Source organism: Haliotis asinina, chromosome 9 (assembly GCF_037392515.1).
Source record: "Haliotis asinina isolate JCU_RB_2024 chromosome 9, JCU_Hal_asi_v2, whole genome shotgun sequence".
Lineage (NCBI taxonomy): Eukaryota > Metazoa > Mollusca > Gastropoda > Lepetellida > Haliotidae > Haliotis > Haliotis asinina.
In genome coordinates, this window is record NC_090288.1 from 10,643,690 (window position 1) to 10,661,557 (window position 17,868).

At 38.9% G+C, this 17,868-nt stretch overlaps 1 protein-coding gene across 1 annotated transcript; it reads left to right on the forward strand.

Annotated features, from left to right (window-relative positions):
- The first annotated feature begins 7,100 nt into the window (after positions 1–7,100).
- On the forward strand, positions 7,101–15,789 carry LOC137296734 (perlucin-like). Its single transcript, XM_067828569.1, has 3 exons — positions 7,101–7,407; positions 8,151–8,330; positions 15,279–15,789. Exons 1-3 carry the CDS (start codon positions 7,101–7,103, stop codon positions 15,506–15,508), a joined length of 717 nt encoding a protein of 238 aa, XP_067684670.1. The 3' UTR covers positions 15,509–15,789.
- The last annotated feature ends 2,079 nt before the right edge of the window (positions 15,790–17,868 follow it).

Sequence of the window (17,868 nt, forward strand, 5' to 3'; positions counted from 1 at the left end):
GTGTTTTGTCTGTGACTTTGTATAGTATCAAGACTTAACAGTTGAACAAAAGTTTTAACTGATTCAATCGATGGATCATTATTTGTGGATTATTTTAATCTGTCTTGTGGGAAAAATATGCATAGTATTGAACGGCAACTACAGTTGTGCTTAAACAAAATAGATAAATGGTATCTTGAAAACGGCTTTAAATTTTGTATATCAACAACCAATTGCATACACTTCTGTGTATACAAACCCTATAAAGACCCAGAACTATTCTATGGCACCCCTATCAAAGTTGTCAAGGAGGCTAAGCCCTTCTTGAGACTTATTTTCGGTTCACATTTTACCTTCTTGCCGCATATTAAATCCCTTAAAGCAAAATGCCTTAAGGCATTCGATTTATTGAAGGTCGTTCCTAATTCAAAATTGGAAGGGGGTCAAGCTAACCTCCTTCACCTATATAGATCACTGTTGCGATCTAAACTTGATTATGGCTCCATTGTATATGGTGGAGCCTGTCAAAGCAACCTGAAACTACTTGGTTCTGTCCACCACCAAGGACTCGGACCTGGTTCTTGGTTCTTTTAGAACGTCTCCCATTGACGTCTTTACGTCGAGGCTGATGAACCTTCTCTCAACCAACGCCGTATACAATATTTTACAATATGTTACAAAATTATCTTCGAATGGGTCTAATCCGGCATTTAATTGTGGATAACAATTACCGGATAACAACTCTATTTTCATAGCTGAAGCAAACGCCATATTAACGGCTCTTAAATATATTCAAAGACATCCTAAACACACACAATATATAATCTATTCAGACTCTCTTTCATGCCTTCAGGCAATTAAAACCTTACCATGTAAACATCCACTTTTATTAGAAGGTATGGAATTTTATAATGATCTCGCTAATGGCCACTACGACATCGTCTTTTGTTGGTTACCCAACCACGTTGGCATTTCTGGTAACACAGTGGCCGATTTTGCTGCTAAGGCAGCGCTAAGAAAATCTGCGACACCACTTCTTATTCCATATGTAGATAATATACAGTAAGATCGCATTTCGATTGTTATGTTTTGTAGATAACTGTGTTTCAGTGATTGGTATTTTTTGATTAGTCACTTAGATTGTTAGTGGCTGTACCCTCAAAGGGGGGTGATGTAGGTGGCAAAAGCACTGTAAGTCCCCATGGTCCCCATGGTGATCTACCCTCAGCTGTTGAATCTATTTTTTTATCTTTTTTTAAAATCTATTTATTATTTTTTCATTTGCCCCAAAATGTTTTTTTTTTCCTTTTAAAGATATATGCTAGAGAGTTTTAACTCTCAGTATGTGATACTCTCAGTAATGTGATAATCTAGTGGCTTTACTGTTCTTCGGTTATAGGGTTTTATTTATTATATGCATGTATTATGAACTTAGAACTAGTTTTAGTAACAATATGGCTGAAACAGTGCTCACTCACCCATCCCATGCTGATCTGTCGGGTTTAGATCTAGTGATAGGGAAGGCCATGGCAGGACATTGACGTTGACATTGACTAGGAAGCGGACGGTGACGCGTGTGCAGGCTGTGTGTGAAGAGTTGTGGTCATGCAGGGACAACTCCCTCTGTCGGTCGATAATCGGTTGCATGTGACATGCAAGGACTTCGTTGACGTACCGATCTGCTATCAAATTCCCCTGAACCACCACCAAGTCAGATCTTTCTTTCTGGATATGGCACTCCACACAATGACATCCATCAACGAATCTGTCGACCTGTTCTCCGACGGTAAACACCCTGTCTGCCGTCTCGCCGGTGAATAAGAAATCGTGATTCATTACTGAACCAGACTCTCCCCAAGTGTTCAGTTCCGGAATTTACAACACCACCATAAGCCAAGTGCCATCGAAGACTCTCAAAACAGGATCGAGAACTGGCCTTCTTAGTCGAATCCCAAATTTAAGCAATCGATTCCTGACAGTTTCGTTAGGAACTCTTCTCAAACCAGGAATCCAGAAAAAAAATCACAAACAACTTCCAAACGCTGCAGAAACGAGGGGAAAATTTTGGGCGCTGAACCTGTTTACAATCATACAAATTTTAAAGATGACGTTTTTTCCAAAAAGTAGTATATTCGACATTCTTATTGCGCAGCTGTACGAGTCCAATATTCACAAAATAACCTATGCGTTTCTATTTTTTAGAGACTGTACTATTTACAAATATTTTTCATTACAAAAGGAAAGTCTGTACTGTGAAGCCATTGATTTGAACGCACGCGTTTGACTCTGATGTATGAGTCTAATGGATGTAAATGTAAAGGGAAAATCTTTAGAATCACCAGTATTGTGTACCAGGGAGTTAAATATTGTATATTACTGAAACATGAATGTAAAACCTACTTCGCTTGTGTATTTGGTGTCCCGTCCGTCAGGGATGTCAGTTACCTCCTTTTCTATTTTCACTCTTTAACAACCCATGAAGGTCCGGGTTAGAATTTTGGTCTCCAGTAACCCAACCCCTTAGCTGAAAGTGGAATCAGATGTTGGACACTAAATATGATGGAATTATTACATAAATGTGACCATAGATATGCTAGGAAATAATTTCATCAAAGATATGTTGACATTGACAAAATGTCGAGGCATTCCAGTTGAGACTTTCCTTTAACGTTTCTGATCTGGAATAATGTTTTAAATTTTCTAGGCTACGTGGTACATTTCACACGCTGCCCGTTGCTGAGGTCAGAAAGCGAAATCGATCAATAAGTGAGGGATTATATCGCATGTATATGAATCCAAAACATAAAAAAGAGTTTACTTTTTCCTTTATTGTTCTTTATTTTTCTTCTTGTGAGAAAATGGTACAACTAATGACCAGTTCTAATCCAAACGTAAACCAACACATAGCCACGTTTGTGTGTTGGTCATTAAATAATATCATAATAATATATAACTATGTCATTTTATTGATTCCACTCTGATCTGAAATGAACACTGTGCATCCTTTGAAACCAAGCCAGGCATTTTTATAATGTCACCATCTAAAACAGTGACACCGAGTAAAGTGTTAGATTTACTATGCACTCTACGTTATTTCTGTATCATCAATGCAACACAGGGCTATAAAAGCTGCAGTTATATCTCTGACTGGTGTACATTTCCTCTATTGATATGGTCCACCACTGAGGTGGTAGATGTGATGATACAAATGTGAACTGTATAATGGGCATGCGGCTCTGGTATAAACGATTGAACTACAGGGCCCCGTTTCACAAAGCTCTCGCAAGCCTAAGATCTCGTAAGTTTTCTCGTAGCCATTGTGCCTCCTATGTTGTAACACACGAGTTACGGATACTACGAGAAAAGTTACGAGATCTTAGGCTTACGAGAGCTTTGTGAAACGGGGCCCTGGTGTATATTACGTGTCCCTTCTGTGGCAGAAAGCATGTCAAGTCGGATAGCCAGTGTTCGGCCTGATCGGGTTTGCTTTAAGTATACGAATGTTAAGCATGCCATTTGCTGTGACAGTCTAAAGTTTGCATCAGATGTTAAAGTCAGATTACTACGCGAATGAACAAGGGCAGGCAGGCCTAGATTATGGTAATAGGTAGATTGAAAGAAAATACTTCACCTTGGAAGATAACAATGCAATTGGTTTTGTTTTTGACATCACTGATAATGATAACAGTATCCCTTTGTTCGTTATTGGTCGAATTTCCATGACAATTGCAGCAGGTTCCATTTTCCAGTAGATGACAAGATCATTGATTCCTCAGACTCTAGAATCTATTTCCTGGAATGATTTTATTTCACTATCTCTTTAGAGAAGAAAGATCAACAAATATTTTGGAATGACAATCAGTCTAAAGACGCTAATTAGAGTTCCACGTGGACACAACTGATGGTTGTGCACAAAGCTTGTCTGGGAAATTAGCCTCTCCACTAGTAAAGTGGTTCAGTGACAATACGAACATTGAACGCAAAGAGTGTAAAGGTAGTTTGAAACCAGATATGTAGGCTAATGCCGGATCCATATTCGATGTGTGCTTATCTCATTCTGTGCATTTAGAAATGCACTGGGGTCCCTATATCATCTTATAATGATAAGACCCGTGAAGGTCCCGGGGTAGAATAGGCCTTCAGCAACCCATGCTTGCCATAAAAGGTGACTATGCTTGTCGTAAGAGGCGACTAACGGGATCGGGTGGTCAGACTAGCTGACTTGGTTGACACATGTCATCGGTTCCCCATTGCGCAGATCGATGCTCATGTTATTGATCACTGGATTGTCTGGTCCAGATTCGATTATTTACAGACCGTCGCCATATAGCTGGAATATTGCTAAGTGCGACGTAAAACTAAACTCACTCACTCACTCATTATAATGATAAAGCTCACTTTGATAGTATGATAATTGATCACGTAGAATGAGGAAGTTCGCAATATATTCTGGAAATCTGGAGAGGATATGGCGAACATATGAGGTCCCCCATCGTTTAATCATTACGAGGGGAGGTCAAAGAGAAGTGAGCCTAACTATATTGTCGATGTCGATGTCGATGTCGATGTGGTGTCACCGTCCACAGATGTCCACCGTATCCCGCATTTCGTGCTAAATGGGATTTGCATGGAGTTCGAAGCGAGCGTTGTGGACGCCTGTAGTATATAATATCTCGGACAGCTCGACCCCTACCCTTCTTCTAGGATAGAAAATGCTATTTAGGTTTGATTTTAGCATGTTAAAAATTCAAAACTACTTACCAGTTGTAGTACATGCTTGATATCAAAAGGATTTTGCATGACACAACTCCTGTGACATAGCCATGTTCGAAGTGGTCGAAGTGAGAACATTGTAAATAGTATTATATTGACACTCACTTGACTTCCAAGACAGAAATTGTTATGTTATAAGCCATTTGTCATGCACAATCCTATTATCCGTCAATCAAATATTTATTTAATACCAGTAGAAAGTGGTCTTTTCAAAGTAGTCGATTCCAGGTGCCTGTAAACAAGATAATTTACCCCCAGAAATGTAAATGAAATTTAGCGCCCCTGGTAGGTTTACCTCACATTACCTCACAGAGACGTTCTTCTCTGATTGGCTGAAATTACGTTCGCGGGGAGAGAACAGTGCATTGCTGTTAAAGAGGTCGATGTCGATGTAATTAAAAGTCGAAAAGCGTAGTTTTAATGATGGGGTTTCATTTAAAACGATGTAAGTTACTGATTTACGTATTTGTAACTAATGTTATTCAAGGGGCGAATGGCAAAGAAATTACTCTCTCCTTGCATAGGGGAAGACTACAAAGGGACGTAATCCACTTGTAGGTTGTGTCTAATAAAAGTATGTAAGGCGTAAAGATATTTGAATTGTTATTTCCGCCTAGAGTGCACCACGTTTACATTGCGTAATGAATATTTCTGATAAATGTTTTGATATTGTGCTTTTGCTCCTATTTTAAGAATTTCAGATCACTGTAAAGTTCGTCGCCATATTGAAGAATTTCTCTTTTTTCGTGACTGCCACATAAAATTCAAAAGAAGGAACCTTACACTCAAGCAAACCTTCTTTGTAATTGTCAGTTTCAAGGAAAATGTGTTCACAGAGCACATGACATTCAATACAAGGCATACCACGCTTCCATGTCAAACGATGGAACCTTACACTCAAGCAAACCTTCTTTAAAATTGTCAGTGTCAAGGAAAATGTGTTCTCACAGCACAGGGCATTCAATACAAGCGACCTGTACAAACAGATAAACTGTTTCGATCAAGCGACTCTGGAAAGAGCATCCGTAAATAAAAAACACTGCCTTTGTTTTACTTTAGTCGATCAAGACAAACACCATTTTGTCATTCCTCTACGGAAAATAACACTCAGAGATTTCTGAACGCCATGGACGGCTCCATTAATGTCCGAGGCTCTGTTGACAATCTATTAACATTTACTTTACATTATCCGTATCTACACATCATATCATACAGCAATGGATATCAATACCTGCCCACTTTTGCAACTCTGTTTGCTATTTGACCATAGCAAACAAGCATAGAGAAGAACACATATTGATGCAGTTGATACTCGTCAACTGGTGCAGCCTCATCTTAGCTTCATCCCAAATATGACAAACTTAAAGGTCACAGCAAATGACACATTACTAAAACAGATTGGATTATATTGTTAAAAAAACCAGGTAAAATTAATTAATTTCCAATATTAATCGCGTTTCGGGATGAAGTGCCATACAACTGTTGTCCTCCTGGGAGGGTGCGTAAGTCCTGAAGCTTAGCTCTACACACTTTTTTAATTGTAGAATATTTGTTGTTTTATTATTGCTAACTATCGTTATCATCGCGAATGGCTGAACCGAGGATATAAATCCATCTAAGGCCCTTGAACGTAATCAAAGTACTGTTCCCTGGGCTGGTGGTCTACTTGTAGCTGTTGGCGATGCTCAGCCCTTTTTTCACGTTGCACAGTCCTAATTTAAAGTTTTATTTTAGAGATATATGCTTCTTTTATTTCATGATACTGTGATTTTGTAATCGGTTGTAATGTCCGTCGATGACAGGCTTTCATAATTTACAATGAAATACTATGTAACACAATTAAATGTTCTCATCACTATACGACTGAAGTAATACCGAAATATTGTGACATTAAATCTTTATCACTCACTCACTTTTTAACAAGCCATACCGGAGTAGTTCCTGAACACACGTAAGTGTTTCTGCACTGAACTCACTTAATCCAGTCAGCACAGTCACCAACAGGACGAATATTATTAATGTCTTCTCCGTTAATTCGACAAAAGAACAAGGCAAGAGTACTAATTTACAGACTAATCTATATATGAGTACCTGACGAGAAATACGGTTATATCAATTCATTGCTGTAGTCCTTGAAGAAGCTCTGAATCCTCATTGAGCGGGCGTTGCATATTGTATATGATTAGATACAGAACAACCTTTTGTTCTGTTGCTTTTATGCCGAATAACTTAAGAGGAACCCAATTATATACGCCGAGCAGGCACGCGTCTGCTTTGAGCCTATGCGATCGAAATAACGAGCGAGCATATCGGAGTTTCCCTCTCCAATAGACGACTGACTTTACAGAATGAAGTTTGGGTTTATCACTCTCCTGTTGACATATCTTGTAAACTTAGAGTCTTGTTTAGTCAAGAGAGGTTTTGGAAACAAGTGGGAGAACTTCACAAATGTCATAATAACCACTGACGTTCTGTCTGAAGTTTCCAACATTGGAAGCAATGTTGAATGTGTCTCACTGTGTCTTATGAACGAAGCGTGTGTGTCTGCATTTTACAGACCACAACATCGACGGTGTCAGCTCCATGACGTGTTGTTCATGTCCCCTCAGGATGGACAAGAGGAGCCAGGGACAATGTACTACAGTCTTACAACAGGTACGTAATCCTAAATCCAGTTTTGTGTAAACCGCGAAGTTAGATTGCTGATTTTGTTAGCCGGTGTTTAGAGTGTCAGTTCAGAGAATGTGAGTTCATGTGTTCACAGATTGGAGTAACCCACCGGATGAATAAATACTTTACTGTGAAAACGTAATTTCTAATCTAACATACATTTTACATGAACAGTTGTATTTGACCCATACCTGAAGGACATTTTGGTACATGTACCGTGTTTGTAAGACACCTACTGCAACATATCATTTTGACAGTATATATATGTTGTTTTGTGTGTGTGTGTGTGTGTGTGTGTGTGTGTGTGTGTGTGTGTGTGGAGACAACTCAAATGAAATTGCTTTACAAGTTTTATCTATGTATCTGTGATGTAATATATTGATGCCTACTTGGGTGTCCCACGTCTTATGCATTTGATCAAAAATGTGTGTGTGTGTGAAAACGGGGAGTGTTAAAAGAGTGTTATTTTTAACTCACTGTGACCCCTAGTGATTTCATATATTCCTTTACATTTCAAGCGATTTCATGAAATCTCTGATTTTACGGTGTTCCATTACTGTCAGGATATGAGTGAATGTGTGAAGTGAAATGTTTGTAGCTTAAATTAGCCCTTCCATTCTCTGGGAGTGTTTGTTGCTTTTAATATTTCCTTTGCCCTGCAATGCAACTGCCCAGATGATATCATGAATTCTGCACGTAAATCTAACAAAATCCAAATATTTTCACAGGTACTTGCCCATCAGACTACATCCACAACCGACTCCTCAGTTTTTGCTATCAGCTCCATTTTGACAAGGCCTCTTACCAAGAGAGTCTTGCCGACTGTAGTTCAAGAGGAGAACACTTGGTTACCATTGACAGTCCGGATAAGCAAAGTCACTTTGTAAAGCAGGCCACAGCCTCTTCAGGTGGGCATTTAATCCTCTATGACGTGACAGGATACAAGAGTCTTTAATAGAAAAAGAACCTTTTACAAGCGCAAGTTTAATTGGTATTGTTGGTTATGCATGTACTGGGAGTTTTAATTTGTAAACCTCTGGTAAACTACAATCTATTAAGAGTAAACTGGATACCGAATAGGTTTGGAAAGGTTTGCTAGGAGATTTTGAAAATATGAGATAAAAACAGTAAATTTCTTCGCTTTTTAGGGTGTACAGATAAACGCACTGAGCGACGATTTCCTTTAATTGACATATCAGCGGAAAGTGTGAACGACCAAACCCCTGTCAGATATCTTAAAAACGCATGCATATATGAAATGGGTTTGTGTGCTAATGTTTAATGTCATACGAGAAATGGCTAGTAACATACCATGATTTCTCCTCTACATGAGAAAGCACGTAGGAGCCAAAATATAAATTAGATCTTACTAAAGATTCCAGCATTCTACATTTTCTCTTTGGGTCAACATAAATTAGTTGTGACAAATTTTTCACCATCAGTACTGGTGGACTAGGCAGATCGTCAAATTTAAAACCAAATATATATTGGAAATAGTACATCATTTTACTTGATAACTTGCTTGTGTATTTTTAAATGTCGGAGAAGGATGTTGGTGATGTTATTTCGCATAATTTCTCTTAAGAAATACAATGTCAAAAATTGCTGCTCCCTTGACAGATCATGAAATGACCGATTTCACCATTTGAACGATGTCCTGAATTAAATGAAACAGTTTAGCCTTGCACCTTTATAAAGACAACACGCGCACTTGTTTGGAAAGAGTCTACCGTAAATAAAAGAGATTTGTCAAAACATACTACTATTTGTCAGGACACAACCTTTCCTCGTTCATTATTCTCTCTTCATAAATACCCAATGAAATATGAAAAAGAAATGGAATGAATGAATAATACAGGACGGTTTGACCAAAGGAAAATATGACCTCGGTGAGTCGTCTTGTACAATTCTTGTACAAATACAGGTGAAGATTCTGTCATCACAATATATTATCTTGGCACACACAGAACTTGAATGATTATAATAAAACAATAATATAAAAGTAAATCGTTAAATAGTGTGATAGACGCGCACCATTAGACTTAACTTTAAAGTCCATAAAACTACTTTCAGTCAATAAATCATTATTCAGAACCGACGGCCACAGGTCAATGTACAAGTATATACACAGTGCAACAGCAGAGTGGATTTCTCTTCATAATAGCATGATGGATAAACAAAGCAATATTTTCAATAAAATCCGGTTTGAAGTTGACAATGGTTGGATAAAATTAATTTATGTTTTGAAGGTTGTATCGTAAAATAAGTGGGTATATATTTGCTTATATTGTTTCTATGATAATCACAAATTAGAAGAACATGGTATTCACCATACAGGACATTCAATTTACAGTCTTTGCACACAGTAGATTTCTTTTGAAACCTTCCCTTATAACAGCTTAGATCATAATAAACAGAACGAAACTGTGACATGGTTATTCTTACTTTCTTGAGATTGATATACCATACATATGGTTCACACATGAAACGTTCTTTTAACGGGGAATAAGTAAATGTTCAGGGACTGTTTTGGAGTTTGCATGCCACTCATGTATAAAATAATCTTTGCATCTTCTTACAAGTAAATTTAATAAATGGTGGTTATTTCGAACTCCTTGCCATACCCACACGTGGCTACTGACTATGTTATTACTGAAAACAAAACACCTTCGGTGGTGCAAGAGCATATATTAACAACACCATCTCAAGTACAGTTCATATGCATGCATCTTTGACATCTGAGTGCAATAGGTAAGTCTTATACGTATATAGAAATCCCTGTACATTCTTATGTGCATATGTTAACAGATTGGTAAATATTAACGCTTGTTAAAGATTTGCTGGCATCTTGTAGCTGTATGATAAAATGTGACAGAAATTTCTTATGTCTAATAGTAACTGGTGAAAACCCAAAGACTAAGTTTTGATATGTTGTTAAGACATTTTTGGTGGGTATGTAATGTTCACGATATGGATTGAGTGCGGGACATTTATGAATATCGTGTACCTCATCGCCGATTACATAGAAACATATTTCGGTAAAAGTAGGTATTTTTCAAAAGCAGTTATTTGTTTATAGCGTTGATAATACTATTCCTTTCGGTCTAGATCTGGTTCTTTCCCTCCACCGTTGAATAAACTGTTAAAACACGTTCAGCTTTCAAAGCTAGAAAAGACGTGCATATACCGAGGGATATACAAACACATCTGATAATCCAGTGCTGTCTAATAAACCTTTGATGAAGGACACTGGCCAATAGTCTCTAACCTGGCCAAGATGTCTGGGGAGGTTATGTCAGGGTTAGGACTGGGGTAGGGGTTGTGCGAGAAGGTTGCAATGAAATGGTACCTGGCATATATACTGTCCTTGTGGGGTTATGAACATAACGTCCTGGCTGGACGTGTAGATAGCCTGGAGATATTCTCCTACGATGTTCCACCCCACGGTGACGTGGCCCTTGGTGATCTAACACCTTCGCGCTGATTTCGGTACGTGAGGTAGACTGGGTTATTTGTCTTTTTTTTTTGTGTGTGTGTGTGTGTGTGTGTGTGTTGGGGGGGTGGGGGGTGGGGTGGGGTTGTGTGTGTGTTACACGCGTACAAGCCCTAATCATCGTTCAGTACAAGAATATGGCAGAAGGAGGAGGTAGATGAGACACTCGGAGTGCGACATCAGAGAAATAAGTGACGGAGAGTTGTGTGGGGAACAGTTTCAACGTACAGGAAGTCAGGAGGTCTCGATCTCCAGCCCAGAAGAACAACTTCCGGATGTCAACAACATGGAAGCTGAAATTACTCGTTTGGAGAAACGACGCACTGAACTGAAACAGAGAGAGCGAGAAAGACATCTACAAGCGTTGCGGGATGAAGTTAACCAACTCGAGATGGATCATACAGAAAGTGGACGCCAGAACACGGTAAATATTGACAATGTGACATGGAACGATCTCCGTGACAATCCCGCGGATCCAGAATCAAGCCTCGACCCTCCTGGGTCAGTTTGCTAACCCGCTGGACAGTTCTGTGTCGCAAGGAGTACAAGGGTCAAATGCCTGTCGTCGTGAAGGTGGGGTATCTGAGGTATTAATAAGATCAGGCTTGGAGGCTAAGGCAGTCGAGAGAGTGGTCAGCCCTCAGATTTGGCCTCATACCACTTTACAGTATGAACATGTTGCTAAAGACATTAAGTTTCATTAGTTAGTGTAGGTATGTGTCATGGCATTGAACAAAGGGTATGTCAGACATGAGGTGTTGCAGAATTGTTTGAGGGAGATCTGCTTCACAGCAGCAGTTAACGAGTTCGATATCAAAGCAGAGCATATTGCAGACGTTTTTCAACAGATTGCCAGATTTGCTCTCCAGGTGTGATCTAGATTCCAAATACAATGACAGCTCAGTTTGCTGTCCTAACAGCCGGTGTTAGATGTTTTGAAGACTTTGTTCCTGCTGTGTGTTTCACCTTGGAACATGAGTGGTGATTTTCATGTACCTTTTCCCTCTTCACATAATTGAATCCACTTTCGAAAGATGTCAGGATTTCTCAGTGGGCAGCCTTTGCGGAGGGAACAAGAAGGAATCTGATTTTACAGCTGAAAAGTTATTTCCTATTTTGTGCATTTTATAATCTGAAGCCAGTGGAGACAAGTTTTACCACAATAGCGGCATACATACAGTTTCTCAGCAGGGCTTTCAAGACTTCAGCAGCTACAAAAAAAAAGCTATGTTAATGGTGTAAACATTCTGCATTTAGTCCATGGATTTGAATCTGAACACTTATCCAGCTATGAAATTACTCTTCTGTATCGGGAATTAGCACAATTAAATCCTCTTTGTCCCCACAAAGCCTTAGACATCACCCCTGAAATTTCAACACATCTTCTTACACTCCTTGACCTGGGATCCCCATGTGATGCAGCATATTGGTGTATATTTTATTTGCCCTTTTCCTGATGGCCAGAAAATCAAATTTGGTAGCACAAACTCCACATCAACGGATGAGGTAGACAAGATGCATTGTTGGTGTCCTTAAGATGGAGTAAAACCATCCAGTTTGGGGAAAGAGTACTACAGCTACCGTTGGCCAGTATTCCCTGGGGTAACATTTCACTTTGCCATGGTAACGTGACGTCATGAACAGTGTTATGACGTCACGTTTCTTTCGTTGACATGCGGCGACGGCGAGTAGTCAGCCTATGTTTGAGAGTAGATTTGGGTTCATATTCCTCAGTTTGGCGACTCCGGTAATGTACAGAATATTACATTCGTTCCCATACCATACTATGTTTTCAACAGTCGTGCATAAATATCATCCCTTGCTCTCGCTCGTGAAATACCAACATTTAGTCGCCCGTATGTTAAACATAATATGATTATGGGACCTCATATATTATCCCCTATATAATCACCTTTATCCATGTCTGTACCATATCTTCCACTTACAATGTGGATATGAAGCAAACGACACATTTCTAAAAGAAATCTCAAATGTGTTGATTTGAGTATCGCAAGATATTCGTGTAGATAAGAATACATCGTTCAGAGTCATTCAAATCATCACAGTCATCCGATATGTACTTTTAACCACTTTCGTTAAAATTTGAGTGTTGGAGAGTTCTTGCGTTTAAATCGCCTACCGGGAGGACATCGCTGCACGCAACATTCCCAGAGTAATCGCAATAAGCATATAAATATCATTATGGGAAAAGATACGTGTAGAATACCAGTTTGTTCCTCCTGGTTGTATGTACGCAAATATAAACATTCTGTTTTAACAGTGGAAAACATACCTTTGTCAGATATTGTGTTTACTTCATTATGAATGTGTTTACCATGTGGCTGACAACATTCCTTGGATACGTCCAGATGATCTGCCTCACTCAGACAATTGTACGCCTGGGATCTGATAACTTTTTGTATAGGAAATAACTGCCACTGTAGTACTAAAATCACAATCAACAACCCATGTCCCTGTTAAATGGATATTCTTTAAGAAAGCTCATAAAGCCTTGGTCATGTAATTTATTTACCAGTCCAGGTACGTTCCATGTTATAAACCAAAACGCCACTACTTGAATCAGTACCTTCTTTTATAAATCCTTATGGACATGGGTGTCTTTGACTGGGGCCCGGTCGTACCACTATCGATATATCTGTACTGACGATCGCCTCCCGTACGCCTACGGCCATCCTGTATACGTCTGGGTGCTTCGCGCCTGTCAATCTCGGGGCTGCTAGAGGCAATGGCATTTTCTACCACAATAAGTTGTAGTGTCCTTTTTTCCAGTATCTGACATCTCTTTTAGTTTCTTTCTCTGTTTAATGGTCAGGTCATATGCCAATTTTTTTTTCTTTTGGTTGATTTCGTTTCTTCAGAGCCCATATTTTGCTTTCGGTATCCCAATATGCAGCTATAAGTGGTCTTGGTTTTCTGGCCTGTTCACCACCACTACGTTTAATGTCGCTGGATTGTATGCAGTCTTCAGACTCCTTACAGAGTTCAACTCGTGCACTGCCATGTTTCTACAGTCAATGTACGGTTCATGCTGTTCAGTCTCAGGAATCCCAAATAACTCAATATTGTCTCCGCGACTGAAAATTTCCAGTCCAATTTTCAAACTCGTAAAGCTGATCACTTTGGAATGCATACCTTTCCTCAAAATTTTCGTTACGAGAGTCAATATCTAGTCGCAAAACATGTTGATCCTCGATGAACCTACCAACATCACTCTTCAGCGTTTTTGCTCGGTTATGGAGCAGAACTTCATAACCATTCAGTATTTCTTGCAAAACTTAGGAGTTAGGTAGATGAAAAATTTACTTATGTAGGATATGAAAAATACTAAACGATGTTCCGTGTAAAAGCATGTTTATGACATGAGTGAATGGTCTGGTATCTAACGAGAGAAGTCGAATGACATCCCTCATGACACTGATGTCAAAAGATTCTAACTTTGGATGCCCACCTTTTCGTACACGGTTCTGTTTATTGGTTGTTGGTTTATTTCTCACAAGTTTCAGCACGATGTTCTTTTTTATGCCGAGAGCAAAGTTGTACGTTTCATGATATCCGACACCTTATAAATCGGTTTGCTAGGTTGGCTCTCTTTCTTGAAGAAAAAATACGCACCTTTCTAATTAAACGCAAGCAGTCTGCGTTCTGCTGTTTATTTTGTCTGACAAAACATTCACTTGCAAAGTTTGAGATCGATTGGATCATTGGATGAAGAGTTATTTACCAAAATACCTGGTCCGCATGCATGTCATGCCAAACTATAGGGTTATGGAGCTAAATTAGGCGACCAACAATAAATCTACTTGGCTAACCCAGTCAGTTTAAAGGAGCATGGAATCGAAGTGTACTAAAGTAGCTTGGAACATGTTCTATCTTTCAGGGTACTATTACACTTGTCAGTCTACCTGGAAGGCCTAGTTATGTCCTTCAGGAAATGGTGCTGTAGACATTCAGAATGGATGTGTTGGCAATATCTAAGGCGACACTTAACCTTTGTCACTGTCAAACATTCAATTTTTAAAACAGAAAATAACAAACCTTTTCCACATTCCCCAAAATCTGAAAACACTTTACACAAATTAAAGGTACTCAACTCTAAAGGGCTATCATAACCAGCTACGATTGGTACAGCTGACGTGAAGACCACATAGAGACCGCAGAGACTGTTCCAATTCCATTTCGGTCTTCAGTATTCGGTTAGTACGGGTAGATGACCCCAGCAGAACAGCATGCCCGGTCTTTACTATCCTCAGGAATTAAATCCAAGACAGAAAGTGAATGTGCTCTAAATGGACCACTGATTTTAGTTCTTCTCTTATCTGACTTTATGCTTTGATCATTTCAGATACTAAAGCATACAGTTACTACATCGATGGATCAGATGCGGACACTGAAGGGCAGTGGGTATACAACGATGGTCGACCTGTAACCTATTTCGCTTGGGCCCCAGGTTACCCGAAAAATTCCACAGTAAGCACAGACTACCTTATGGCTCACAGGTACACTGCCTTTCGGTGGCAAGACAAAGGTCCAGCTCCAACAAGAGCCTATGTTTGTGAGAAATATCTTTCATGAAGTTCCTTGTTCGAAGAAAATGTCAGCGCCTAGATGTATTGTACCAGGCCAATTTACGTGTACAGCACATGCACTAACCAACTACATCGCCCAAAATGAAGTGTTATCCTTATAACGTTAGCTGCAATGCCTTGTCTTGGTGGAATATCTTAATATGCAGGCTCTAGTGGTGGTGTGGGATGGAAATGTGCCATGTATCAAATGACATTGAGATAAGTATGAAGTATCATACTAAGCCAAGGCAATAGGTTCCAATATGGCTAATATTAGTTTTGGTTACAATGACCTACATTTTTCGTTTTACTTTTTCTTCGACATATTGTGATTCACTATTTCAGTTTCGTTTTATCTTTTCGACGATTTTGTATTCGTTAGTGTATCACTTGTGACAAATAAAGTTTGAGCAGTTTTCCTTAGATCCACGTCTTGTCCAACTGAATATGAATAATTTCTATTCTTGTGTTACTATGGCAAAAGTAAGGTATGTTGTCTAAAGTCTTAGACTGATATGGGTACCTTGGGCACTCAGAAGCTTGTGGTCTTTAGCGATGCTTATGTTCCTCAGTCTGTAAGCACAATACTCAAGCACATGGACTTGGCCAAAGCGTCAAACATCACATACACCACATGTCAATCCTACACTGTGTTATATACTCTTAAAAAAAGTAGGGGAACCTGAACTTTGACCAGGGAAGCACATGCAAAACATGGGAGATTCCTACACGTGCATGGGGTGTCATATGAATCTTAACGTTTTTCAGACAGGTCGATAAATCACTCTAAACCATTTTCCCCGTTACCTTTCTTGCATACGAGTGCGTGGTCAGTGTTTTCAGGGTCAAATCACTCACTAATGACTGAAAATTGTAAACCTGAAATTTTAATGTCTTACTCCAGTACCCTAACAAGGGGGATAACTGAACGAACAGCTTTGCTTTGAATGAAATCCATGTGGTGATGCATTCTCAAAACATCCTGTATTATTGTATCAACATTGATTCAATCCCACATGTCTTCCAATTTCGACAATCCTGTATTGAAAGTACAGTTCCACTACTTTGTTTGAAGAGTATACTTATAAACTAATATCCAAGAGGTTATGTCTAGTTGATCATGAATACATGATGTGTTAAAGACTCTCTATACCTTGTGTATACAACAAAGAAGTAATGAAGCTGACATCATAAAATTTTGTGTTATACTTGAAAACCAACTTCCATATGCCTCTTACGAATCTCACGAAGACTTTCTTGACATAAGAGATGGACTCATAACACTGTTCCTATGACACTATTCCTGTTGAGACTGCTAGAAAATGTGAATGTCCTGGTATAAGAATGCCTGCTAAACACGACTAATGACAGCTTCTGAGACCTTTGAGCTATCTTAAGCTGTACAAATTACTTTTGTGGAAATACAATATCAATGCTTATACCGATATCTATTTATGGTTGAGTTACGGGAACAATGCACTAACAGCTATCGTACTTTAAACATCAATGTTGTATATGTTGGTTCATGTGTTTTCTAATTGTGCATATAATAGAAATTCACATTAGTGTTGTCGATTTTTATTACTTCCGCAATACTTACGTTTGCTGGGTTCATGTGTGAATACTAATGAATATCGACTGAGCTAGTAAAATAGGAAGAAGGCCGAAAATAACCTGAAGTGCAGTGAAAACATGACAAGGGCAAGACGCAACGCTGGTCATGGAGGACGTATGATTCCAAATCAAATGGCGCACAGTCATGTCGAAGGTCTGGAATATGATTCAAAAGATTAATAGCAGACGGTGATTCTTTTAACAAATAAAGTTGAAATTGCAAACAAACTTGGCGAAAACCACCCACCTGATCATACTATATCCCTCAGTTCAAGACATTTGACCTATACCATAAATTACAGCTGTGTAATGTGAGTATCAACTTGAAAATTTCCTGGCATTGTATTTAGTGATACATTTTCTGCTTTTCAATAATAATGTGCGGAATAAATACTTCTTCAAAATAAAACATATTTGTACTTTGTATATACAATGTGTACAAATTCAGACTTGATCTCGTGTATGGTTGGGATAATGCCGATGTGACATAAAGCCCAACTCAGCTCAACGTGAGCAGATAATAATTATTGTCCCCCCTCGATTATCTCCAGGGTATAGCTTCCGTTATATCTCCACTTGAACACTGGATGTCGCATAACTTCATAACCTCCGTTTGCTGGTTCATATCCGTGATCTAACAAGAGGACAACTTTTAAAGGTATTTATAAATTACACGAAATTACAGGCGAGAATTAATGGATGTCAATGGAAATTTGTTCCAAATTTAGTCACATCTGTATTGTACATGAAACC

Coding starts and splice junctions, on each gene's coding strand:
- LOC137296734 (XM_067828569.1), top strand. CDS start 7,101: ATGAAGTTTGGGTTTATCACTCTCCTGTTGACATATCTTGTAAACTTA. Junction 7,408..8,150: donor GTACTACAGTCTTACAACAG/GTACGTAATCCT, acceptor ATATTTTCACAG/GTACTTGCCCATCAGACTAC. Junction 8,331..15,278: donor GCAGGCCACAGCCTCTTCAG/GTGGGCATTTAA, acceptor TGATCATTTCAG/ATACTAAAGCATACAGTTAC.